Source organism: Anguilla rostrata, chromosome 10 (genome assembly GCF_018555375.3).
Source record: "Anguilla rostrata isolate EN2019 chromosome 10, ASM1855537v3, whole genome shotgun sequence".
Classification (NCBI taxonomy): domain Eukaryota; kingdom Metazoa; phylum Chordata; class Actinopteri; order Anguilliformes; family Anguillidae; genus Anguilla; species Anguilla rostrata.
This window is the reverse complement of record NC_057942.1, coordinates 36,519,462-36,544,934: the sequence shown is the minus strand read 5'-3', so window position 1 is coordinate 36,544,934 and position 25,473 is coordinate 36,519,462. Positions and strand designations below refer to the sequence as shown.

General features: G+C 44.5%; 2 protein-coding genes and 2 long non-coding RNA genes across 7 annotated transcripts in view; 1 reads left to right on the top strand and 3 right to left on the bottom strand.

Moving 5' to 3' along the window:
• Positions 1–2,257: 2,257 nt before the first annotated feature.
• Positions 2,258–3,808, bottom strand: LOC135264524 (uncharacterized). The gene is made up of 4 exons (XR_010332718.1): positions 3,745–3,808; positions 3,480–3,547; positions 2,970–3,040; positions 2,258–2,715 (listed from the first exon to the last, which is right to left on the bottom strand). It is a non-coding gene; the product is annotated as an uncharacterized LOC135264524 (long non-coding RNA).
• Positions 3,809–3,881: 73 nt separating this feature from the next.
• LOC135264538 (uncharacterized) lies at positions 3,882–5,324 on the bottom strand. Its single transcript, XR_010332727.1, has 3 exons — positions 5,067–5,324; positions 4,741–4,802; positions 3,882–3,963 (listed from the first exon to the last, which is right to left on the bottom strand). It is a non-coding gene; the product is annotated as an uncharacterized LOC135264538 (long non-coding RNA).
• A 1,004-nt stretch (positions 5,325–6,328) lies between these two features.
• On the top strand, positions 6,329–18,029 carry hmgcra (3-hydroxy-3-methylglutaryl-CoA reductase a). 2 transcript variants are annotated; one of them, XM_064296799.1, is made up of 20 exons: positions 6,329–6,585; positions 8,470–8,657; positions 8,804–8,915; positions 9,013–9,100; positions 10,597–10,681; positions 10,798–10,903; positions 11,169–11,275; positions 11,368–11,487; positions 11,718–11,878; positions 12,740–12,981; positions 13,094–13,254; positions 13,507–13,701; positions 13,944–14,102; positions 14,194–14,351; positions 14,440–14,545; positions 15,143–15,313; positions 15,454–15,594; positions 15,717–15,875; positions 15,978–16,132; positions 16,471–18,029. In XM_064296799.1, the coding sequence occupies exons 2-20, from the start codon at positions 8,493–8,495 to the stop codon at positions 16,523–16,525; spliced, it is 2,646 nt and encodes an 881-aa protein (XP_064152869.1). In that variant the 5' UTR covers positions 6,329–6,585; positions 8,470–8,492; the 3' UTR covers positions 16,526–18,029. The 2 variants fall into 2 exon arrangements, with proteins under 2 accessions (XP_064152869.1, XP_064152870.1); XM_064296800.1 differs by having other exon boundaries at positions 6,579–6,697.
• Positions 18,030–20,171: 2,142 nt separating this feature from the next.
• Positions 20,172–25,473, bottom strand: part of LOC135233358 (ceramide transfer protein-like) — a 31,313-nt gene continuing 26,011 nt past the window's right edge. For 2 of the 3 annotated variants that reach the window (XM_064296797.1, XM_064296798.1), the window contains 6 exons: positions 24,896–25,028; positions 24,733–24,803; positions 24,346–24,474; positions 23,972–24,101; positions 23,395–23,531; positions 20,172–22,773 (listed from right to left, as the gene is read on the bottom strand). In XM_064296797.1, the coding sequence (XP_064152867.1) occupies positions 23,404–23,531; positions 23,972–24,101; positions 24,346–24,474; positions 24,733–24,803; positions 24,896–25,028 (591 nt within the window). In that variant the 3' untranslated portion in view covers positions 20,172–22,773; positions 23,395–23,403. The remainder of the gene's footprint in view (positions 22,774–23,394; positions 23,532–23,971; positions 24,102–24,345; positions 24,475–24,732; positions 24,804–24,895; positions 25,029–25,473) is intronic. The other variant, XR_010323817.1, reaches the window with a different exon arrangement.

Here is a 25,473-nt window from a genome sequence, read left to right as displayed (position 1 = left end):
GAGCTTCACATCAGAAACGTAACTAAAACAGCTTCTTGCAGGAGTCAGGCCCCTCCAAGTGACGCTAAAACACTGGTCTTACAGAAGTGTGCCCCTTATCAGATCGCCAAAGGACAACAGTGAAGACAGGAAGTCAGCAGGGTTTGATAAAGAGATAGTGTGATGGCAGTTGCAAAACCTTCTGCTGGACCTGCATTATGTAAACTACATATATTTAAAAATTTAACATTATGACAGTAATAAACATTTATGTTTTCACCATTGTAGAAACACAACCGAAGTATAGAAAATGATTTGACTTTGGGCACCGCAGCACTGAATACTGTGAAGGAAGAAGTCCCTTTGAACAGGCCAGGTAAATCCCAAAGGAAACATGTCAGCTTTGGTCCACATGACCGACAAGTTCTTCGTACGCCCTGTCTGTAACGGATGAATGGAATCTGACCACCACGCGCGGTATGACTCTCTGTCTCCGCTTCGCACAAGCGTGCGCCTGCACTAAACGGAACAGTGCAGAGGTACGAAATTCAACAGCCAGCGCCGACGTACCAGGGCCCTAGGAAGGCGTTCCGGGAACCTTCTCTGCGCTATTCGTGCGCCAAAGCTCACGAGCTTTCATAAATCATAAATCATTCACGTAGATGCAAAACACGAGGACGCGCCGACTGGCTTATCCTCCTACGCATAGAGATAATGAGAGCGCTGTACACGTCACTCCACGAACCGCTGCTCGCTCTGATGCCTCAGACTGAAAACGCGAGCGCGCCGCGCCCACTGACCGCGAGAAAGCGCCGCTATGGAAACTAAAATCAGATTGCGGCACAGGTATGTGCCCAGGTGGGGCTGAAACCCCACACCTCGCCGGAGTCGGCTGCCTCTTTGGACGGGCTAAGTCTGGATTAGTCTCCTCTGTCCGCTGCCTGCTGACTAACCGCAAGCAGCTCTTCTCGAGTCATTCTCTAAGGGGATCGGCTCTGTGAAATGGCTGGAACAGCGCCATCTAGAGGTAATGTGGATGAATGGCGATCACTGTAATAATTCCCCTCCCAACATGTCAAGATTCTTCAACTGCAAGGTCGGGACACCTCTGATCCAATGATTCACACATACATCTAAACCTTTAACTCAAAAGTTTGAGCTGAGTACATAGCATAGCTCATCCTTAGCTTCTATATAGGTAATCATAATTGCATAATTAACCAGAAATAACTTATTAATTGGTCAGAAATAACCAACAAGGCTTTGATTTTTATGTAAATAGCTTCAGAGAACCCTTAACATAATCAGCAACATGAACATTTTTCAAAATAAATATTAGTTCCCGTTTTGGACCGCTCAATGCAGTGGTGTGACACCACGCTGCCCCCTGGTGTTCACATGCAGGTAAAGTTGTTTGTCACTTTCAAAAGAGACACCGAATTTACATTTCCCACACGGCTCAAAGCCAACCGACTGGGTACACAGTTAAATAACCAAAGCATGAAGAGTTTATTAAACATAACAGACTCCAAAAATATGGACGGGATAGGCGGTGACCCAAAGTTTATGTCAGTTTACTTTTGGTGTTCATTTAATATTGCTTTCTTTAAAGATAAATACTGTACTTGCCTGAGCGGGTGTGGGTGGGCCTCTGTTCAGTTTTCCTTCGTCCCATTGGCTGCGGAGGAGACTGACAGGACATCCTGTCCTGCTGCGTGAAATCCTCCGCTACAGCAGGCTGAGACGCACAACATCCACTCCTGCTGCACAATATGCACATTTACAATGGGCCTCATTCACAAAACATGTATAAGATCACATGTGACTGTAAACTGTGTGTAAGAACGTTTCCAAGAAAATGCATTCATCATTTTTTCCTTATCTGTATTTGTGTTCATGGCTGTTTCCTTATGCCAATCACATGAACAGGATTGTGCTACGGTTTTTAACTTAGGACCACATGTGCTCACAGGGTTGTTGATTACCCTGACAACCCCTCGACCCATATCAGCCCCTCCCTTTGTCGAAAAAAAGCCAGCTATGGACTGTGTCTGGCTTTGGCTCAGACTCTCATATGTGAGTGAACTGGATATGAGAATTTGAATGTATCTGGTTTGGATTGTGTGTCCCGGTCTGGTTGTTCCTACGACCTCTCGACATGATGACTCTGTGTGAGAATTGAAATGTACTGGTGTGGATGTGTGTTCAGTGTCTGGCTTTGGCTCAGACTCTCATATGTGAGTGAACTGTGGATGTGAGAATGTGAATGTACCTGGTTTGGGCTGTGTGTTTAGTGTTGGGCTTTGGCTCAGACTCTGGTTTGTGGCCCAGTTTTCCCTCCCTCTGTTTCACACGGGTCCTCGCTGATGGGACCCTGCTCGGGGTCTCCTTCTCAGAGAAGCTTCTAGAAGGCAGGCTTGGCCCGGGCTCTGTATTCCCAGCCCGAGCTGGCCCCTCTCTCCTGCTCCCTCCTTTCCCCCGCGAGCCGCGAAGCGTCGTGCACCCCCCCGCCCCCCCTCCTCTGCCAGGCTCCTCCCGCGATGCCACGGGGACGTGGCGGGAAGGGAGGGGGCGTCTCGGACGGGGGGTTCCTGAGGACGGTTCGCAGACACGGGGACGCGACTGAGGCCGATCAGAGGCTGCACCGGCCCTGATGCCACTCCTGCATCTCTGTGCTCCCGGTGTTACCATGACCACCACATCAGGGCTTACATGCTTCCCCACAGCCGATGGATGCTGTTTAAATACACACAAACACACACGCACCTGGCACAAAGTCCAAAAGCTATGGCTTACGTATCATCTCAGGACAATAAAAGAGATGATTGACTGTCATAATAACACTCATAATAATAGCCACACAGAGTGCTGTGAAATGATTGTGATCAATTTTCTCTTCGTCTACTAGAATAGGTAATTATACCATATTACAATAAATTATTAGTCTGCAGCACTGTTGTATTAAAAGTGTAGCTGCACTCTGAGCTCACCAGTTCATCTGATTCTGCTTTGCCCTTCCGTCCGTTCCTGACACCTTTGTTTAATCCCTCACAATTCACAGCTGCTTAATCAAACACAAAAAGTGCATTCAATTATATCAATTATAACTGGAAAAACTAATTAAAACAGATATGTTCATTTAACTTAAGCCTGAATGTAAAAACTAATCCCCAGTGTGAAGGCACTATCATTAGGTAACTTAGCAACATTATACAAAATCAACTTGAAAGTGCGTGATAGTTATAATTTTTTCTTTAAAATAGGTAGTAATGCAGGATATTATTTACACATGAGGTCCACACATTGTATTAGCCCTACAGTCAGTATCAATTTTTACTACCATAGCCCCAAGCTCACGGCTGTTTTTCCACTATGTGCCACAGAGTGGCAGTGTTTCCTAATAATATGCCCAATAACACGTGAAGGCCAAGCAATGTGCCAGTAATACACTGGATAAACACTTGTAATAACTGTGTAAGTAAATAAATTTGCAGAATTACCTGTGCATCCCTTCTCCTGCTGAGAGTCACTACACCCTTCATCTCCACAAGCCAGCACCTCTTCAGAACTACCACAAAAAATAAGCAGAACTTCCTTTTGTTTTAAGGAAAGAGCCACATCCACTTTATTTGTCATATCACTGTATTGACATGATGTCATAAAAAACAATTCACTTGTCAAACAGTTTCCATGATGAGACATTAAAAATATTTAGTTAAAAAAAACACCCTAAATTGTTGAAAACATAATGAGGGTAGTACACACCTTGAAACAGATGTAGATCCTGGAGCATTTATCTGCACATAAAGAAACACTGAAATATAATAGCTGACAGTTACATAAGACATACATGATCACGAGGCCAATTATGAAACAATATTATTTGAATCACTTGCCGTTACTTTACCTTTCTTGAAATTAGTGCAGTCTTCTCCGCTTCAGTCAGTTTTCTGCGAGGTAGTGGTTTTATCACTGGAGAACATTCTGGCAAATAAACGAACAGACTACACTTTATATGAATAGTTACAACCAAGTTAATGAATTTACAATATTTTATGAAGGTTGCTACAGATTGAGTATTGGGAAGATGCCCTGTTGAAATGACTGAAAATAGAAACATAATAAAATAGCTATATTGTGTATAAGTAATTTGCCAAAAGATATTAAGCATACCATTGCTTGCTGTACTATTGCACAAGTTAAAGTAAAATACAGAAGTACATAAAAATGGCAGGGGCTAAATACAAACAGAAGTCAAAGTGAGAAGACAATGGGCCTCATTCACAAAACTTTTCTTAAATTATTCTTACTTTTGTTCTTAAAAAAGTTCCTATGAAAAAACTACACTGTTGACATATTGCAGACCTTTGTTTCTGTGCACATCCCAGGTGTATGATATGATGAATGCTGGCTGTTTGTAAATTGTATACGCAATCCTGTTCATGTGATTTTCACAAGGAAATAGCCATGAACAAATACAGATTTTTTTTTTAATGAGCCTCTGCCATAAAACTGCAGTCATCTATCCATAATTACATTCAGGCTTTATGCCAATGCATGTATGCCATATTTGAAAATATTTCAAATACATACAACCTCTAAATGCAATGAAAATCAGGAGCCAACATAGCTCCCTAACTACCAAATCACTCAGCTACATTTAAACATCAAATTTTATGACTTGCAATTTCACTTAGGAGTTTGTCGAAACAGCTAACGTTAGAACAGCTAGTCTACCTAGCTAGGCAATGCAGCTCTTACCAGTGGCACGAAAAGATACCTTCAACCGCGGTGACAGTGAAAATGAATCTGCACACATTAACCTGCAAAATAAATATACATTATATTAAAAGGTAAATTAATTAATTTCAATGCAGACGTTAGCATCTGCTAAACTGGCTGACTCTGGAGTAGTCTAACTAACATTACTCAGTGGGCGAATGTCCCCCGAAGAGATTAACCCAAGTAACATTAGATAAATCAATTATACACACAATTACACAACCATTAGACGACTTCAGACAGATTAAAAATAGCTTACTTTTATTATTACCTTTGTAAGACAGATACAGTACAATCATTTATACCTGCTAGCGTATAAATTATCGTCTACATCGCTCTCCGAGTCCGCCACTGCCGTCCCTTCACTATCTGAAGTATCCAGAAATTCCATGTTGTTCAAATGAAACAGTAAATGCCAGCAATTGTCATCCACCTTATTTTTTGTAGCTAATTAACAGAAATTTCAGGTGATAAAATCGAAAATGAGATCGACAAGCAAAGTCTACTTCACGATCACAGAACTATTTCCCATAGCTAATATTAGCTCACTGAGGTTCAGCTACGAGCTGCATTCGGCTCTGGAGAGTGGCTACAGTTTCGCGCTCTTCACTTGAAAGTTTTTACAATGCTGCCGCCTACCGACCAAAAGGGAAATATGTTCATTTGAACAATATTGTACATTCGCATAATTCAGAAGGAATTATTTTTGCCCTAATGGACTTTTCATTTAATAATAAACGGAAAATAAGCAAGTTTGGCTTTTATGGCCAGCGTCATACAAAGATAGAGCAGCCTATTACCTTAGCATTATGATCTTACAAATGTATTTTGTTGTGGACAGGGAATACAGGATTAAGCTAGCTACGCTGTGCAAGCTTTGTCCAATTGCAATTTTGCAAGAACTGGTCCTACATTCACATTCCTTTATTTGAGATGGGAAAGTAACGTCTAAGAAAAATACAAGCAATTGGTGCCCTGTACAATAATATACAGAACAACAATTAAACAATTTGTCTTTAATTTTTCTAATTACCATTAAATGGTCTCATTTGTTTGCCTCAGCACTATCGTACTAACAGACATCCTAATAATAATAATAGTAATAGTAATAATAATAATAATAATAATAACAATAACAATCATCATAAATCAAAGGCTTCATTTTTTCAGTTTCATGATTGCAACCTTAGATGATAGTGAAGTAATTGATCGTTCCCGTGGCATTGTGCGGTATTTCAAGAAGGAATAATTGCAATAGCAACGTTTGTTTAAGGTTACCTTTAAATGAAACGTTAATACTGAAGGAAAACTGTGCACGGATTTGACAGGCGAGGACAGGTTGAACTTCATGCGATTGGTAATGCATTATTTGTTGCTTAGCCAATAGTGCATTACAGTGTCTGTGCCTTCATCGAAATTGGTTCAAACTGCAGTGGTGAGATCACGCGTCCACCACCCAGCCACACCTCCCTGGTCGTTGGCTTGGTAACGAAGCATGACAACAGGTGATGGAGGCGGTCTCAAGATGCGATTGGCTCAGCTATCGGACCATGAGACCCTCGCCATTTTTTTCATTTGAATGACATTAGGAGGCGACCGTCAACCGGTCTCTGTTGAGAGACGACTCTCAAACAAAGCAATGCCCAGACCATCCGTAATTATTGAAACAGTTTTTTGACCACACAGGTCTGCCTCCTTTTACATGAGCTAACGTTACCACATATGTTTCTAGCTTGCTTATTTCAAATTTGACATTGCTGTCAGGCACAGAACAAGACGGACTGAGAAGTCACAGCGAGGACCTGATCATTTCTCGACTGTCAGGTTGGTTGCTAAAGGCTAATGTTAGCTTTGTGGCTGACTTCCGCGCAGCTATGTTGTGTATTTATTAATTTCCGTGTAGCTGTTATTTTCAAAAGGGATTTATCATTGAATGGTAAGCCGCTGTGTATTGTTAAATGTTTTTAACTCAAGTAAACTAATTAGTAGTTGAGAAGCTTAACTATTCCTTGTTTTGTTTTAATGCGTTTTGAAAGCTAGACTAGAGCGAGTGCTGGAGATGGGAGTGAACGGGAAGTTTAGTTACTAACGTTAGCAAGCTAGGAAGTCAGTTATAATAAAACTGTACTGTATGTGTAGATTGGAGTTATGTGGCTTAATTTTTTTAGTTTCGGTAGCTATAAAACTCCTAGCTAACTCTGTTGTCTTAACCTCTAGCTAGTCAGCTTTTGATGATTCACTGTAGATACTAACGTTAATGTTAACGTTAGCTCGGAAGCCAGAAAATGATAGCCTCTTTTTAGCACTATTTGGTAGGCTACATCTTTGCGGCGATATCTTGAATTGATTGGCTAAGTGAACTATTAATGTCATTTGGTGCCCTAGCCAAAATCATTAGCAGTTTTTGTTCACAGTTGGTCTTGAGTTAGCTAAAGCCGCCGCACTGCATATGCCGGTGACAGTGAAATAACGTTGGAGATGCTGACCTAATCGGTTACTACTACTATAGAATAAAACATCGTCAGATTTTATTCTAACATGTTTTTTAAGGGTCTTTTCCTGAATCGGGTGCTTGCCTAATAAGTGATCAGGATTGTGATACCCAGCTAGTCTATAAAACAGCATATTTGAAGGGCTCCCCGTTTCTATTTCCTAGAAGGGGAGGTGCGATGTTAATCCTCTGTTGGGGTGGTTAGGTCGGTTAAAATACCATTAATTTGTCATTAACAGAAATCTAGATTAATTTAATTCTGCATCTCTGTGCGTGTTTGTCAGCGAGGGAGTGGTTTCGCAGGTCTTATGGATTTTATGATTGCTTGGATATTGCCCTTATAATGACTGCTTTTCTGTCAGTGTTGTGAATACGAAAGTATATAGGCTATTTGAAATTTTTTTTTTTTTGAACTAAAGTAGGTTTAAAAAAGAAAAGTTTACTTAAATACTTTGACCATAATGACTGTCGGTTGCTCGACTGAGTGAGGGTAGATTGATTGAGTTGCTAGATCTACCTTAAGTCAACACAGCCATTTTTGATTATACATTTGACTTATTCTTTAATGAAATGACAAAAAGGCTTTTGTTAAGCTGTATCAATTTGTGAGTTTTTGTGTAATGAGCTCCTCGACACCTCCTCTGCTGAAGTACTAAAGCTACATTTGGCAGAAAATATTTTTGTCCCATTGTATAACTGACAGGGTAATATGCACTCAGGCTGTAGCACTTTATGCTGTGACTGTGTCGGTAATTCCTATAAGTTGCATCGGCACAGAGCTGGAATGACTTGCTGTCATTTTTAATGGGATGGAATAATTGGATGTGGATGGAATCTACAGGGTTCTACAGCAGTTATCTAACAGTTATCTAAATGTCACAATGCAAACAGTTCGTATTTGCTGTACACTGTAATATGGCCTTACAGTTTGGTACAACCTGTTCATTTGCAGGAATGCCATTGTGTTGCATCATCTGTCTCTTATATCTCTAGTGGTATTTCCATTCTCATTGAATTGGCAATAAAGAACCCTTTCTTGAGCTGTATTTTTGAGGGGATGGTATTGACCCATAACTTGGACTTGCAGCTGGCTTTTAAATAGTAAATATTTGTCGGGAACAGCTACAGATCGATGTGAATGGTGATCTGCCTGAAGCATTGATCTTAGGGATGGGACCATGTCTTGTTGGCTGACATCATTGCCTCATGTGTCCTAGGAAACCTACTGCACTGAATCGTCATGTTGACCCGACTGTTCCGCATACACGGCCTCTTCGTGGCCTCCCACCCCTGGGAAGTGATTGTGGGGACTGTGACGCTCACCATCTGCATGATGTCCATGAACATGTTCACCGGGAACGACCAGATCTGCGGCTGGAACTATGAGTGCCCCCTGCTGGAGGAGGTACTGATCGGCGCCTAATCACGTGCATGGAATACAAAGAGAGCGAAGAGCCGATTGATGACAAGCAGTCGTATAAAGACTTAATCGCATATTTAGCACCAACAGATATTAAATGTCTCTATTGATAATTTTGTTTTACATTGCAGCAAATACTAAGCAGTGACATCATCATCCTAACCATCACCCGGTGCATAGCCATTGTGTACATCTATTTCCAATTCCAAAATCTACGACAGCTTGGTTCAAAATATATTCTGGGTAAGTTGTGTGACCCTCTGGAATTAGTCTGGAAATGGGTGTGTTTTAAAATGGGGAATTCACTTATGCGTTATGTAACTTATGTTTTTGTCCGCAGGCATTGCTGGTCTTTTCACCATATTCTCCAGTTTTGTATTCAGCACGGTCGTCATTCATTTCTTGGACAAAGAACTCACAGGCCTTAAGTGAGTAGTGCTGCATTGTTCTAGAGCAGGGGTGCTCAATACGTCGATCGCGATCTACCAGTCGATCGCAAAGGTAGTATTGGTAGATCGCATGAGTACCATGGTGGTTGAACGTGACACTTCCCAGTTGTCTTTAGGCAACAACAAAACAAATGTGCATAATTTTTTTATTCTTCAGTCATTTCAATGTACTTTAAAACGTATTTTTCTAAGCCTAAATTTCCCACTATAAAAATTCACCCGAACCGTCTGGACGTGGTAATGAGAACTGTCAGTTAGCTATGATTGACAGACCGTGCCCCGTTACCATAGCTACCCCCATGCTACGCTCTCTTTGGGAGACTGAATTTTCACAAGCTAGCTAGCTTAGTAGTATATCAAGTATCGATAGATAGCTAAGGTAAGGACGTTGACTTATATCCAATTATAATTTTTGCTATCTAGCTAGCCAAGTTAAGATAAAAGCATAACTATAACGTCCTCATAAAAGCAAACTAGCAAGCTAACGTTATCGATAACATTGCCTTATGAAAGCAAACCTCCTAGCTAGCTAACGTTAGCTAGCTAGCTAAATGAATATCTGATATTCTGATAACCAGAAATAATCTAAAGGCACTCTAATTTAAGTGAACCTAACGTTAGTCAAATATTTGCATTGTCTGAACAGCAGGACGGTGTGTCCTGTCAGATTTCTTTACGGAGCGTGGAAATGGGAGTGGTTACTGTATTCGTGACGCAGCAAAATGACAACTTTCTCAACCGGTTGAAAATAGGACGATGAATTTAAAACGCATATTTCCCCAAAAATACAGAACGGACATATTTAATACTTTGCTCATTGTGTTTCTTCAATGCCTCTTGTGCAAATAGCACATAAAACCGAGAAAGTGTGAAAATCACCATGGTACTCCTTTAAAAAAAATAGACGTCAGCCTATCATCCATCCCGTCACTTGATTGATATAGGGCAGCCAGTTAGATGACATCTGAATTTTTCTGACACTTAGGTCACTGCGCATGTGCAAACAACGGCGAAGTGCAGCAAAACTAACAAGCTAGTCAGTCCAAGTACCGTTCCACCATGACTGATGAACATTTGGAAGTGTGCTTGAGGCTGGCTGTCAGCAGCTACTGTCTGGACTATGTATCCCTGGCTGATTCAATTCAGTGCAAGTCATCAGACTAAACTCAAATAATGACAAAAAAATGTACATAGTTAATTATGTTGTGTTGTGCAATATTGGCTCATGCGGTTATGCAAGGTACATCAACATACATTGTACATATAAAGAATCCTCAATATATTTGTAAATAAATATATGTTTTGCATTTTTGTAGTGGGTAGATCATTTTGACTTGGTCATTTTATAAGTAGCTCGCATGCTGAAAAAGTGTGAGCAGCCCTGTTCTAGAGATTACAATGACCTCAGCAGGATCCTTCCTGTCCCATGTTTAGGGGGGATTTCTAATGGAATTTTTTTACTTTCTGTTTTGCAGTGAAGCTTTGCCTTTCTTTTTGCTACTGATTGACCTCTCCAAAGCCTGTGCTCTCGCCAAGTTTGCTCTGAGCTCCAACTCTCAGGTACAACTCTCAGGACTCCCTACTTTGTGGAAGAATTAAATTTTCAAGAAATGATTAACACATGGTCCAAGTCAGCTGCCATCACATCAGTAAAACATACCTTTGTTATACTGTAGGATGAAGTGAGAGACAATATTTCTCGTGGAATGGCCATTCTGGGACCTACGTTTACTCTTGATGCCCTTGTGGAGTGCCTGGTGATTGGTGTTGGCACCATGTCAGGTGAGAGGCTTGTTTAAGGCCCATATATTCATTCTGTTGGACTGTTTCTTTGAAATTGCTTGATGTGGTTGAGGGCCTTAATGTGGCATAAAGAAATATGCAATACAGAGATTTTGGAGGTTTACTGAGGCATCTTGTAACAAAAAATGCTTATTTGGAGATTTATGGCTATCAGATACGTTGGCCTCTTCCCAAACAAATGATTGTCAATTAGTAAGTGTACATATAAAGCCTCACTTCCTGTTTGGTCCTGCTTTGGCCTCAGGCGTGCGTCAGCTGGAGATCATGTGCTGCTTTGGGTGCCTGTCCGTCCTGGCCAACTACTTTGTCTTCATGACCTTCTTCCCTGCGTGCGTCTCCCTGGTTCTGGAGGTGGGTCCTTCCGGAAAGTTCTCTCTTCGTTAAGCACATGTGCTGGGTGCCTTGATCTGGGCTGACACAGCGTACCACCCCTATCCCCACAGCTGTCCCGGGAGAGCCAGGAGGGCCACCCCATTTGGCAGCTGAGCCACTTTGCCCGTGTTCTGGAAGAGGAGGAGGACAACAAGCCCAACCCTGTTACCCAGAGAGTGAAGATGATTATGGTAAGGATGGAGGCTCTCTCTTGTGACCACAGGCTTCTGTCTTTCCAAAGTGGAAGGGATGTACTCTGGGGTGGGTCTGATGCTACATTTAAAGCAGAAGTTTCCAAACTATGGTTTGTTGGATAAGGCCCATTGGGGCCCAGTAAGGTGCATGCCCCTTCCATACAGCGATAATTAAGGGACCATGCAGATGGCTTGATTCGAATAATTCTTATGCTCTTCCCCTCCAGTCTCTGGGCCTGGTTCTGGTGCACGCTCATAGCCGCTGGATTGCCGAGCCGGCCTCCAGCAACAGCACGGTTGACATGTCCAGAATGGGCCTGAGCCTGGACGACAACATGCCCAAGAGGATCGACCCAGAGAAGCCCCTGTGGCAGTTCTACCTGTCCAGGTACCGTTCTCTCAACTCTGCATGGAGAAGACATCGGGCAAACTTAGCAATCCACATGCATCTTCAACATGGTGCTATATAAAGCTGGCAATATCCCATGCTTCACTGTTGACAATTGAATGCCAGTTACCTAACAGAAATACAGTGCTCCTCTGGTGTAATTAGTGTTTTTTTACAGTGTTGCAAGATTAGGCAATTTCCTGCCCAGTTGGGCTACTTTTGTATGTTATTGTGTGTTGTGTGGGGAAAATTGCTCTGGGTGGGTTCACTGTTTACAAATCTGGCAACACTGGTTTTTTAGGAAGAAATGTCAGGTTTGTTAGGATATTTTGCCCTTATTCGTGGAGTCAAATGCAGGACGATGAAGAACACCCCGACAAAGTTTCCTCAGAGGATTTGTTGTTTAATTCAATGCGCAAGGGAGAGACAGACCCAGCACACTCGGGCACTGCGCTGCGAGAATCTCCGCTCATCACACTGTGGTGTCTAGATATACAGTTTGCAGTCATACACATCAAAAGGTTGAGTTAAGTGGCGGACCGGAGACAAATGGTCTTGTCCCTTCCTGGGGACCCTCGCAGCCATTTAGCATAGGAATGTGACATCCTTGCCGCAGACGCCAGAGGTGTTATACGGAGACACACTACAGAGGTGCTAGACATAGAGGCATGCAAACTACAGACACAGCATGGTAGGAAAAGTAAACACAATACACTACATACAGTCTAATATATATATAGTACTACATAGTTACATGAAACCTGTAACTAAAACAGGTTTTTTCAGCAACTCCTGTCATTGTGTCACTGTGTGGAGAAGCATTTTGATTTCTGGTATGAAGGTCTGCCTTCTTTCCTGCAGGATGATCAGCATGGACATCGAGCAGGTGATCACTCTCGGCCTGGCTCTCCTCCTGGCCATCAAGTACATCTTCTTCGAGCAGGCCGAGACCGAGTCTTCACTGTCCCTCAAAAACCCCATCACCGCCCACACGCTGGTCCAGAGGCGGGCCCAAGACGAGTGCTGCAGGAAAGAACCCGCCCCGCCAAAATCCCCACAGAAGACCGCCCCGCAGGCCGTGGAGGTCACCAAAGAGGAGAGAGGTAGGCGCGACCGCGTCCGGTCACCCTTTCCCACAGCGAGCGGGAACGTCTCTTTTTTTCCGGCCTCGACTCGACGGCGATCTCACCCCGCCTCCCTCGCTCCCGTCCGCAGCCGAGGTGATCCGCCCCCTGCCCTCTGTGAAAGAGCCGAAGAGCCTGTTCGTGCTGGGCGGCGAAGACGCGGCGTTGGAGCCTCCCGCAGAGTCCCTGCCGAAGCCGCCCGCCGAACCTCGGCCCATCGACGAGTGCCTGACCATCCTGAAGAACCCAGAGGTGCGTTCTGTCACTGCTGTCAAACTAGCACCGTTCTCTCCATCGCTGTCATCTGTTGTTTGGTCAAGTCCATTGTATTCAGCACTCTTGTATGTGGCTAGCAAAGCTCTGTAAATGGTCTCTTTACTGTGAGAGTGAAATTGTCCTTAATGCCGAGGCTGTCGTAAGCATCCAGTCGTGGTCTTGGTCGGCGGGTTGGTTGACAAGGTTCCTCTAGGTTAACTCTCGCTGTGACCTGTCCTTGCTGAACAGATGGGGGGCAGGCACCTGAGTGACATGGAGGTGATCTCACTGGTGAACGCCAAGCACATCCCCGGGTACAAGCTGGAGGCCATGATGGAGACCCCCGAGCGGGGGGTGGTCATCCGCAGGAAGATGCTCACGTCCAAACTGCCCAGCACCTCCGCTCTCACCTGCCTGCCCTACAAGGACTACGACTACAGCAAGGTAGGCTGCCCAGCAAGCTCACATACATGCCACATTATCTTTAAATGGTTGAACTTGCTACAAGGACAATCATCAGTGTGAAAGCCTAGCATGTTGAGAAGTGCAAGAACTTTGATTGAAAGTTGAAGACAAAGTAGTTCATTGACCGATATTTGTAAGTCGATGCTTTAGGTGGTAACTAAGTCAAGTGGCTGAGCGAGTTTGTTTTCAGTGATGACTCATTGTGACGTCTTGTCCACCAGGTGATGGGGACCTGCTGCGAGAACGTGATTGGCTTCATGCCTGTCCCAGTGGGCGTGGCAGGGCCACTGCTTCTGGATGGCAAGCAGTTCCAGGTTCCCATGGCAACGACGGAGGGCTGTTTGGTGGCCAGTACCAACCGAGGGTGTCGAGCTATTGCTGTAAGTACGGCCCAAAGATACCACTTTGATCACTGCAGTTCTAATTGTCCCGGCGACCGTCGCTGACCCCGGTGTCGTATGTCCTCTCCAGCTGGGCGGTGGAGCCAGCAGCCGGATCCTGGCCGACGGAATGACCCGGGGGCCCGTGGTGCAGCTGCCGTCCGCCTGCAAGGCCGCCGAGGTCCGGGCGTGGCTGGAGAGCGAGGAGGGCTTCCAGAGCATCAAAGAGGTCTTCGACAGCACCAGCAGGTCGGTGAAAGCCCCCTGTACTGTTCCTCTAGAGTACGGGCTGACCGGGACCAGGGGGAGTGACCGGACCTTCTCTCTCTCGCCGCAGGTTCGCCCGCTTACAGAAGCTGCTGATCGGACTCGCGGGTCGGAACCTGTACATCCGCTTCCAGTCCGGAACCGGAGACGCCATGGGGATGAACATGATCTCCAAGGTCAGTGCTGAAAAGGGTTGAAGAGTTCCTTTTTTGTTAAGGTGAAATTCTTCCTTGCTATTCACCCTGCTGTACTGTACTGTACTGTACATATTTGTAGTTGAATGTTTGAGAAGCTGCTTATGTCAGACCCCACCCTTTGACATCACACTCCCTTTGACATCACACTTCCTAGTCCAATCCTGAGCGTCAAAAGATGGAATTATTTTTAACCAGTTGCACATTCCGATGGGTTGGGTTGAACATCCAACCCCGCCCCTCCCAGTAGTTGGAATGCTTTTGAGGGAAGCCTTTTAATGGATTATTTACTCAGTTACACAAAGAGGATGTTCTCTCTCATTCATGTTGGAGGGAAAAAAGTTCCTGTGATACAGCCTTTCATAAAGTCAACATTCTCCAGCTATTTGGATATAAATATGTATTTTTTGGCATGCCTTAACTGGCACCTTTTGGTGCGCTGCCAGATTCTGACTCAACGGTTTAATTTGACATTTCAGTGCTTCTGTTACTCATGGCTGGCTTTGCCATTACGCAATAGGGACTACCCCTCTTTAACCAGTGTATCTTATTAGAGTGCTGTGTGTGTGTGTTCCACAGGGCACAGAGCAGGCCCTGTCCAGGCTACAGGAGGAGTTCCCCGAGCTGCACGTCCTGGCGGTGAGCGGGAACTTCTGCACGGACAAGAAGCCCGCCGCCATCAACTGGATCGAGGGCCGCGGGAAGTCGGCCGTGTGCGAGGCCACCATCCCGGCTAAAGTGGTCAAAGAGGTGCGTTCACCAAGGCCTCAGGTTCTCTGGCCTTCGCTGAGAACCGAAACAGGACCGGAGGGCTAGGGTGAGACTCCAGTAGCCGTTTCTCGCCGAAGAACGTCTTGCCTTAAATGATTTCTTGTCCTTCCCTTTTCAAGGTCCTGAAAACCAGCACGGCGGCGCTTGTGGACGTCAACATCAACAAGAACCTGGTGGGGTCGGCCATGGCCGGCAGCATCGGGGGCTACAACGCGCACGCGGCCAACATCGTGGCCGCCATTTACATCGCCTGCGGCCAGGTGAGGAAAGGCCTCACTTTGCCGAACGGAGACGTATACGAACGGGATTTCCTCTTTGCAGAGTAGGAAATCACCCTGAAGGTATTTAGAGATGCTGAACTGGGCTCTCTGTCCCTGACCAGGACCCAGCCCAGACGGTGAGCAGCTCCAACTGCATCACGCTGATGGAGGCCACCGGCCCCACCGGGGAGGACCTCCACATCAGCTGCACCATGCCCTCCATCGAGCTGGGCACCGTGGGCGGGGGCACCAACCTGCCCCCCCAGCAGGCCTGCCTGCAGGTACTTACCACCCGGCTCGAACTCGCTCGGACACGTCATTTAGCCTCGGTTGGCGTACGGGGGCGTAACCTGGAGCGCCGCTGCTTTTTTTCGTTTTTTCAGATGCTGGGGGTGCAGGGTTCGTGCCTGGACGCGCCGGGGGAGAACGCTCGGCAGCTGGCCCGCGTGGTGTGCGCCACCGTGCTCGCCGGGGAGCTCTCGCTCATGGCCGCGCTCGCCGCCGGACACCTGGTCAAAAGTCACATGACGCACAACAGGTGGGAACGCCATGGCCGCCGCTCCACCGAGTGGTGCGCTCGAACGCACATCCTGGTCATTGGAAATAAATGGAAATAAATGCAACTAAGGTCAGAATAGTGATGACCTACAAGACTTCAGTTACACATAAGACACAACCGATGCTACATTTGAAAATTAAATCGTATATTTGAAAAGTGTCAGCTATGCTGAAAGAAGAGAATGAAAGTTATGACATTTAAGGAGTTATTACATTACCAACCATCAAACAGTTGACAGTACAGAACCTCTAAATACATTTTTGGTTACTTTTAAAATAAATTGTAATAAATTTGTAATAAAATCTGTTCATTTACAGGTCGAAAGTTGACTTGCAGGAAGTTTCCGGAACGTGCACAAAGAAAGCGTCGTGAGAAGAGTTGCATTCTGGGAGTTCTCCACGGCCAGTGGAAGGGAGAGCCCCACGTCACTGGGAGGAAGAAGACTACAGCGCACGCTTGTTTATGCCTGGTTTTAACGTCACATTCCACCCTGCTTTACAAAGTGGGGACACATCCAGTCTGGCTCCTCTATATAAGCTGCAATGGTTATCTGTGCCATTTCCGTGGATTTTCTGGTAACTGAATGTGGGTTTGTCCGGCACTTATATTTCTGCACTGTCAAAAAAGACCGACCATGTTTGGAATCTGCCTTTCCGAGAATGTACCTTGATTTTATTTTTTTGGTGAACAGGGTCCAGATGGTGTTTTTATTATTTTCTGTTATTATTTAAGCCAACTAACAGACATGCCATTTATTTGCAAACCCAACGCTGTAATGCGGTTGACCAATTAGAATCAGAAAATGCTGTAATTGGACAGAATCTAGAGTTGCAGCATGACTTGCTTAAAATAAGTTGTATCAACTGGAAACATTGTACGAAATTAAGAGTAGAAAAAAGTACTCTGGTGTAACTTTTTTTATGCCGGATTTATTTTTTTAAATGGAATGTAGAAATGAAATCACAATTATATGATGGATCATGAAAATTAATCTTCAGGTATCGTTGTCATATTGGATTTTCGTACTTGCCAAATCCAGCCAGTACTGGAGAGTAGAATGGAGAGTTAAAAGTCATTGTTGAGAATGAGAACAAATGGGATTGTTAAAACTAAACATTCAGTTTTTCTTTCAAATGTACGTTTGCCTTTCAAGAGCTAGAAGTAACATGGTGATAATGAGAAAATGTTGCAGAGAAAATGCTTTTAAAGTGCATGTAAGCACAAATGATTTCAAAAAGGTGCTAAAAATAGGTTAGACTTGGTTCACTTTCTCTTCCTGCTACTTAGCGTATGATGCAAGTGCGTTGTACACGTTGCCATCACGCCCATATCCAATACAAACCCAGTTTGCAGCTTTTGAAACCCGAATGGGTGTCACTTACTAGTTTGGCTGTAACAGTCTACATTTCTAATCTGACATTTAGCAGTTAGCGCTATGTCACTTCCTGGATGTGCTCGCCCTCGACCCTGTCACAAATCGTACCACGTCCTGCTTTGGCTGGTCAGAGTTCGTAGAAGGGGGGTTCGGTACCAGTCGCATGCTCCCATATTTATTTAAAAACACTATTGTGGCGGTCACTGGACAAGTGATGAGATCAGAGGAAAAAATGGTCATGGTCTCGAAAGATGTCAGCTTTTGTAAACATAAAAAGGGAATTTGCAATAAACATCAAGATAACTGACATTTTTTCTGTTGTTTTTTTTTGTTGTTGTTGTTGCCCATTTGCTATACATTTCAAATGAATGAGCATTTAAGTTACTGCAGATTCCACTCAGTGGAATTTTCCATCAACTTGGACACTTGGTTCTCTTCAGAGTTGTTCTGTAAACTGCCAATTTGCAAATGACATGAAGCAATTAAAAAAATTCAAGCGTACCCTGTGTCTTAATGTTATTGAAGAACACCTTGTGCACTGATGAACTCTTACCTTGGTGAAGACGTGGGATTCAGTGAAGCACTGAATGTTCCACGTCTGGATTGTCAAAACATGTGGTGGAGCTTTTTGTTCACCTGAGGAATGTCCTTACAAAGATTGTCCCTGAAGCAGAAATCGTTCAGGTCTTTAAAAGTTCACTCATGCGGACTTCTAGCTCATCATTCAACACCTCTCCAGCCACAGAAATATGCAGAAATAATAGCTACAGGAGCCACCCTGTCTATTTCCATCTAAACTCTATGTGTGTTACTCAAAGGTGCCTCATTGGAGCCCTAAAGTTGTTACTGAAAGAGACCTCACCCCATGGTTTCCTGCTCAAATCTTTGACCCGGTCATAGTCTGCACACACACACTACCCCACAGTAACCGGCTTTTTCTTACGCTCGTTTTTTTTTCTTACCCGCAAATGCAACATCAGGCATCAGACCTTCATCCAAACGCACAGATCCTAGAACTCTGTCAGGAGACCCTACCATTTCTCTTTTGCACAACCAGCACAAAGTGTATTTCAGGCCCAGTAGCCATTGGAAATGTGTTCATCTGATCATTATTCAGCCATTACATTACATTACAGGCATTTGGCAGACGCTCTTATCCAGAGCGACGTACAACAAAGTGTATAACCAAAACCAGGAACAAGTATGACGAAACCCCTAGAGAGAAGTACCGGTCCAAGTGCAGGGAACAACCGCATAGTTCACTTGGACCCTGAAGGTTAAACTGATTAACACTAACACAACGAGAACGGCAACAACGCAATCTATGGAAAAATACAAGCAGTAGTTAAGACAGTTAATGCACCTAAGTCACCTACGAAACAGCTGCCTAGTTACAACCCTAAGATTACAGTCATTTACAGGGGGATAGGGAGGGATGGGGAGAGCCATTTTGAATCCTGCTACTATCCATGCTATACTACAATACCTTCGGCTCTACTCCCTTAAAAAGAAAGGGACAAACAAATATTTTGTAAAGCATATCACAAATGACATTTTGATAATTGCTCTTGCTCATAATGTTTTCACAAGTAATATTTCATTATATTAATTTGCAGTGAAAAACAAAACCATTAGTTTTATTTCCAAAACAGATTTTTCATACAAACTTTTAACTATCCCTGATTGTCATAGACCTCACACACATACAAAGGTATATATTGGATTATTACACTGGCTCACATAGGAAATTTACTCACAAGCTGCAGGTATATTTTCTATTTTGGCTGAATTGTACAGTATGTGCTGAACTGATGTACAACCTTCATTGTACTATTTTAAAGAACCACAGTGCCTTTTTCACTGTTGTGAGACAGACAGAAATCTAAATGCAGCCACTAACTGTTGTGTTTTATGGTCTCTAGGGAATTAAGTGTCAGCAGTCCTATTCAGAAAAGATCAAGTGAAAGCCTGGTTCTAATTACTGTTCGTCCTGTGTGTGTGTGTGTGTGTGTGTGTGTCTCTGTGAGTCTGTGTGTGTGTAAACTTTGAGAAGCCCTCCTGAAGTGACATCATCATGGTCTGCCGTCACCAGAGGGTGGGCCAACCAATCGGCTGCGCCTGCATCACATCTCACCAGCTGCGGAGCAGCCGATTGGCCGACTCCTGCAGGTCTCAGTCGGCCCAGCCACGCCCGCTCCAGCGCACGCTCGTCACTTGTGCAGGACCGGCAGAAGCAGAGAGAATACACCACTGTGCATACACAGTCTGTGCTGCCCATCCCCCACCCCCTACCGCCTCCCCTCTCCCACTACAGACGCAGGCTGCTCTGCCCGCTTTAAAATCTCCGCTTTCATCACCTATGAATACACTCGTTACTTTGGAACGTAAGCAAGACCAATTCAAACATTACAAGTAAATGGTTATGTAAGGGTTGTTTTAACAGCGCTACTTATAATAGCATTTAAAAATAGCATTAAAATTGCATTAAAATGCACCAAAAACAATTTACGATACTAGAATAATTTAAGTCTGCTTCAGTATGCACCAAATGCTTTCTATACATGTCTGTTACTTTTCCTTTTAACTTCACTTCTTGCATATAATACAAACTCTTACAAAAGAAGAAAGAACACCAATGGCCAGTTCATTTTTAATACCCTTTAATTTTAAATACTGTTCAATTAGAGAACAAAGTAGAGCTAAAAGCTCACAAAAAATCTATTTTGTTATTATACAATGTTTTGAATCAGATTCTCTTTTTTTGTACAGATTGATGCCATCATGAAACAGGTTTTGTACAGAATTTAATGAGAATTTGATAATCTTCTATAAAACATTACAGTCTATACATTCCCCAAAAACATACTTCCATCCAATGTGTACATGAGAAATGTATACATCAGATCTATCCAATGTGTACATTAGATTTATCCAATGTGCACCTCAGAAACATGTATTTCAGATCTACCCAATGTGCACATTAGATCTATCCGATATGTAAATCAGATTTATCCAATGTGTAGTACATCAGATCAATCCGATGTGTAAATCAATTTATCCAATGTGCAATTTGGAAACGTGCACTTCAGATCTATCCAATGTGTACATCAGATCCATCCAATATATACATCAGATCCCTCCAATGTACACTTCAGAATTATCCAAAGCGCACTTTGAAAAGGGAAGGACAGAGCTGTCGGGACGTTGTTCAGGTACAAGGGTTTAACTGCTGAGATTAGGGACGTTAGGGCTTTAATTGATGAGATTACGGCTGTTTCTCTCCGTTTCAGAGGAGAGACGACCGGGGAGCAATAGCTTGGAATATGCAGACTCAAAAGTCCGTTCTTGCAGGATCTGGGCACGTGCGTACGAGAGACCGAGGCGAGGCCCTGTTTAATCACGCGTCAGACCGGGGTAGGGTGTGTCCAATCACGTGTCAAGCCGTGGTAGGGCCCGTCCAATCAAGTGTGAGGCTGTACAGTACCATATTTTCACAGTACGGTCCATTTGCTCCAGACTGCTTGTTTAGTGTGATCACTTTACTGACATCACATTTCCTAATTACACGTAGTGCAAACGCGAATAATGACAGGAACTCTATAAACACAGGCATGCCAAACTCCCACAGCTTGCCTTTTGTTTTTCTTTAAATGCACAAATTGATTGACTGATTGTATATTTCAACATCAGGTTTTGGAAATCGCTTGTCTGATCAGTGAGAGATCAGCATTCTCTTTGTTCCTTCAGCTTACAAGCTGACTGGAGCTATAAGACACCTAGCTGAGCTCTATAGCTACATGGACTTTCCCATGCTGATTGCAAACTCACAATGAAGAATGAAAAATCTGTCTTAAGGTGAGAAATCAAATGAAAAGTCACCCCCCCCTTTCAAATTACTTTATAAATGCAAATTAGAACAAAGCCATAAAAGCTAAAAAGACTTTTTCCTTTTCCTTCCAGACTGAACCTTTTTACTAGAAGTACCCAGTTTCAGATCGTATGTCCTGGGATTTAGACACAGCTCTTGCTATTGATCAGGTTTCCATAGAGAACCTGTATATTCCGACCTCCGAGGCATACAAAGTGTGAACAGTCCCTCAAAAAAAAACATTTACAGAATCTATACACATAGACGCGAGTGTTTTATAAAACGATATGCAAATTAGGCAATCCTCAAACGGCAGCCCGGCCGTTCCCAGCAGGTCAGCCGATGGGGAGGAACGCTTCTGCACGTGTCAGTTAAATAGCCAATGATGAGCTGGCAATATGTCAGGTGGCTACGGGGTGGGCGGACCCCTGACGTCCGGCTGTGCGGCGGGTTTTTCCACAAGCCGCACCGAAGGCCCGAGACTCGATTGGCCGATTCATAACGCATCTACAACTCGAACAAGGTAGAAATATAGATCATTCTGAAAGAATGCAGGAAGCTTTCCAAACTCTCCCTCCATCAGAGCCGGTGAGCGGTCTTCACCAGAGAGGAGACGAAAAGGCAAGGTCACAGCTCAACAAGAGCCCTCAACAATTAGCAAGATGATTCTTTAAGCAGAAGGCAAAACAACTGTTTTCTTTTTCTTCTAATTTTTAGAAAATTCAGCAGCATTAATATAAGCCATGAGATCAGTGATTAAAGCAAACTGACGGACAAAACGAGAACCATTAAAAATAATAATTATTACAATTGTACATTTACAAAAGGAAGGGCTTAGGGTTCATCTCCCAAAAATTGCTTAATAAAGTTTGAACGGTAGACAAAACCAAACATACGACAAAGAAAACAAAAAAAACCCAAATGACGTTCGACCATCAAAACCAAAACGACGTTTGGCTCTATAAACCAAAAACAAAACTTTTGGCTACCAAAACCAAATATGTTTGGCTATCGATACTAAATCCATTTGGCCAACATAGCGGGATTACAGCGATAACTAGTGTGCTTCTGGTTAAGACTCAAAGCCACATTTCGTCCCCATTCCAAACTAGCGTGGAGGGGGCGTGGCCTGTGTGAGCCATAGCTTGTTTAGGGCACACTGGTAGTGATGCTACCGTGGCAGCGCATGGCTGAACAGCCCAGGGGAAAGGCGGGGCCGGGGGCAGGACAGAGGGTGGGGCTGGGGGCGGGGCAGGGATGCCAGGGCGGAGCCTCTGCCCGCTGAGGGAGTTCCCAGGGCCTCTGGAATGTGTGCTCTGCCTGGGCTCACTCTCCGCATGGCGTGATGTCGGACGTCCAGCCTATGGCGCTGGGATGCTGGGGGGGGAAAAGGGGGGGGACAGCCCCAGACACTAAATTCACCCACCAAACATCACCGCACCCAAACAACAATCCACATTTAAGCTTCTTTGAGACTAATCTCCTCATTCATGCATATCTTAACTTGTGTCTGCAGAGAAGTCCTTATACAATGTACCATCTGCACTTGTGATCTGAATGGCACTATGAAACATAAGGAGTTAATGCTTCGTGGCATTTTGGCAACATCGGCGCAGTACTACGTAGCATGTGACAAAAGCCTCATTAAATAGCATGTAGCCAGTTAAACAGCCACCCGTATCTTGTGACTATAAATGGCTGTCCTGGGACATATTTCCACTTTCAGTTGAAAGCCTGTGAGTTCACTGCTTTATGACTGTGCTGCTCAATAATTAACCGCAGTAGCTAAACAAAGCAGATAAGGCAGGAATCCCCCACAGAACCGGCAGAAGAAACCCACCCATGCGAAGAAACTGTTCAGTGCAGAAAGAGAACCCAGTCTCCATGCAGAAAGAGAACCCTGTTTCAGTGCAGAAAGAGAACCCCATTTCTGTGCAGAAAGACACCTCTGTCTGCAGGAGCTCCCCCTGAGTGTTTTGGGGGGTGCGGCTGCATTACCTGCAGGGCTCAGAAAAGGATGGGCTTGCCGGCAGTCTTCTCCTGGACGTAGGAGGTGAAGCGCTTGAGGAATTTGGGGTACTCCCTTTTGGCCACTGCTCGGAGGACCGAGGCGGGCGCCCAGCCGCCCGGGTTCACTGGAGACAGGAGGAAACGACCAATTAAAGCACCCCCTCCTTTCATTTCACACACCCCCCCCCCCCACCTCCACACAACCTGGCTCTCTCTACCCTGCAGCTTCCACACGTTTCTGGATCTGGAAACCCAAGATCTCATACCTTATGACACAATTACATAAAGCAGTTGATTGAGTGACTGCAAGTCAGAATCTATGAAAGATAAAGCTTTACGCTTCAAACTGACAAAGGAGACCAAGCACCTTTATCTATCGGATATCTCGTACATCTTGTGCACTACCTCCAAATGTCACATGGGAATCTTGTGTCAAATGCACATTACCTTCTTCATATTCTAAAAAGAAAATCTTGCACGGAATGTACCTTTGGCCAAGGCTAGATTCCGCACATTTTCCACAGTCTGAAGACACTCGAAGTGCTGACAGCACAGGACCGCTTACCATTAGCTACGTAGGTGATTTTGCAGAGGATGTTGTCTCTGCTGATCTCTTTGTCGCCCTCTGGTGGGCTGACGAGGGTCTGGCAGATCATGGCCACATTGATCTTGGCACGGACACACTTGTTTGTGGGCTAGGAGGAAAAAACACAAAACAGAACCAAAAAAAAATAAGCCAGACCACAGAAATTTTAGAGCACAAATGAGACTAAAGATCCAGGTTGACAAAATAAGCCTTTTAATAACCATCCTTTTAATTACCACATTTGAGCACTTAGGAGAGTTTGTAGGACTATCAAGAATCTCTTTGTTTTGTCTTACAAAGAAACAGGAACTCTGATGTAAGCACAAGGTACAAAACTTAAGCACAATACTTACAAGGGCACTGTCATGATCCACAGAAAAGTTGCAGACCAGCCAAGTATCGGGGTCGTTCTCATTGTTGGCCAGGATCTTGCGGATAGCTGACAAGTAGAGGACATCCCTCTGGGAGGCCGGCCACACCCTCTGCAAGAGAAGAGACACGCTCAGCTCAAGCTCATGAGACACGCGCTCAGCACCAGTGGATGAGATACACACTCAGCACCAGTGAATGAGATACGCGCTTAGCTCCAGCACAGGGTTCAAAGGGTTCAGCCTGACGTGCTAACGTTAGCAGTCAGACAATAACAAACGCGGAGCTCTTATCACCCGCACGTGCTCAGTTTCTGAACGCTGAACTCGCTGCCAGGTTATCAGCCGAGCTCCCGAGAAAGCGGTCGCTACCTTGTGCGTCTGGTAGACGATGATCGCGTTGTCCGACAGCGTCTCCACCACGTGGAAGTTTTCGATGGTCGCTGCAAAAGGGGAAAAGTGCACGGTGAGCAGCAGTCATCGGGTGGACGTTCGGAGTACTGAGAGCCAGGACGACGCTCAGAGGCGGACTCACTCTCCCAGTCGTTCCGGACCTCCGTGTTCCAGAAGTGGTGGCACACCTCGTGGCCGGTCACGCCCTTCACCGAGTGAGTGGCCTTCAGGGGGTCCAGAACGATCCCGTTCTCCTCCACCTCTCTCCGGTACACCTGGAACACACCGTGTCCAGCGTTACTTAGGCCTCAATGAGCCCTTTTAACTTCCCCGCTGAGCAGAGAACAGAACCAAACACTTAATGCACCATTAAGTCAAAAGTCAAAAAGTCCTCATGTTTTTTATGCAATTCAGTCTAGAGGGATACAAAAACTCCTAAATCATACATTTTTAACGGCTAATGCACTATTGCTGATGCATTAATTTCACTTCCTCCCCATGTACAAAATTTGAGCTTCTTGTTCAGTAACTCCTGTCTAGCAGCACCATCTAGCGGCAGAGAGAAGAACTGCACTGCTGTAAAAACGTTTTGGCTCACAGTTAAACTCATCTTGTTACCACTTGAGTGACATGCCAGGGAGGGGCGTGACAACCTTTGGAGCAGTGGCGCTGTGTGATGTTGTGTACTAGAAAAAAAAAACACTGAGGTATTTTGTCTAA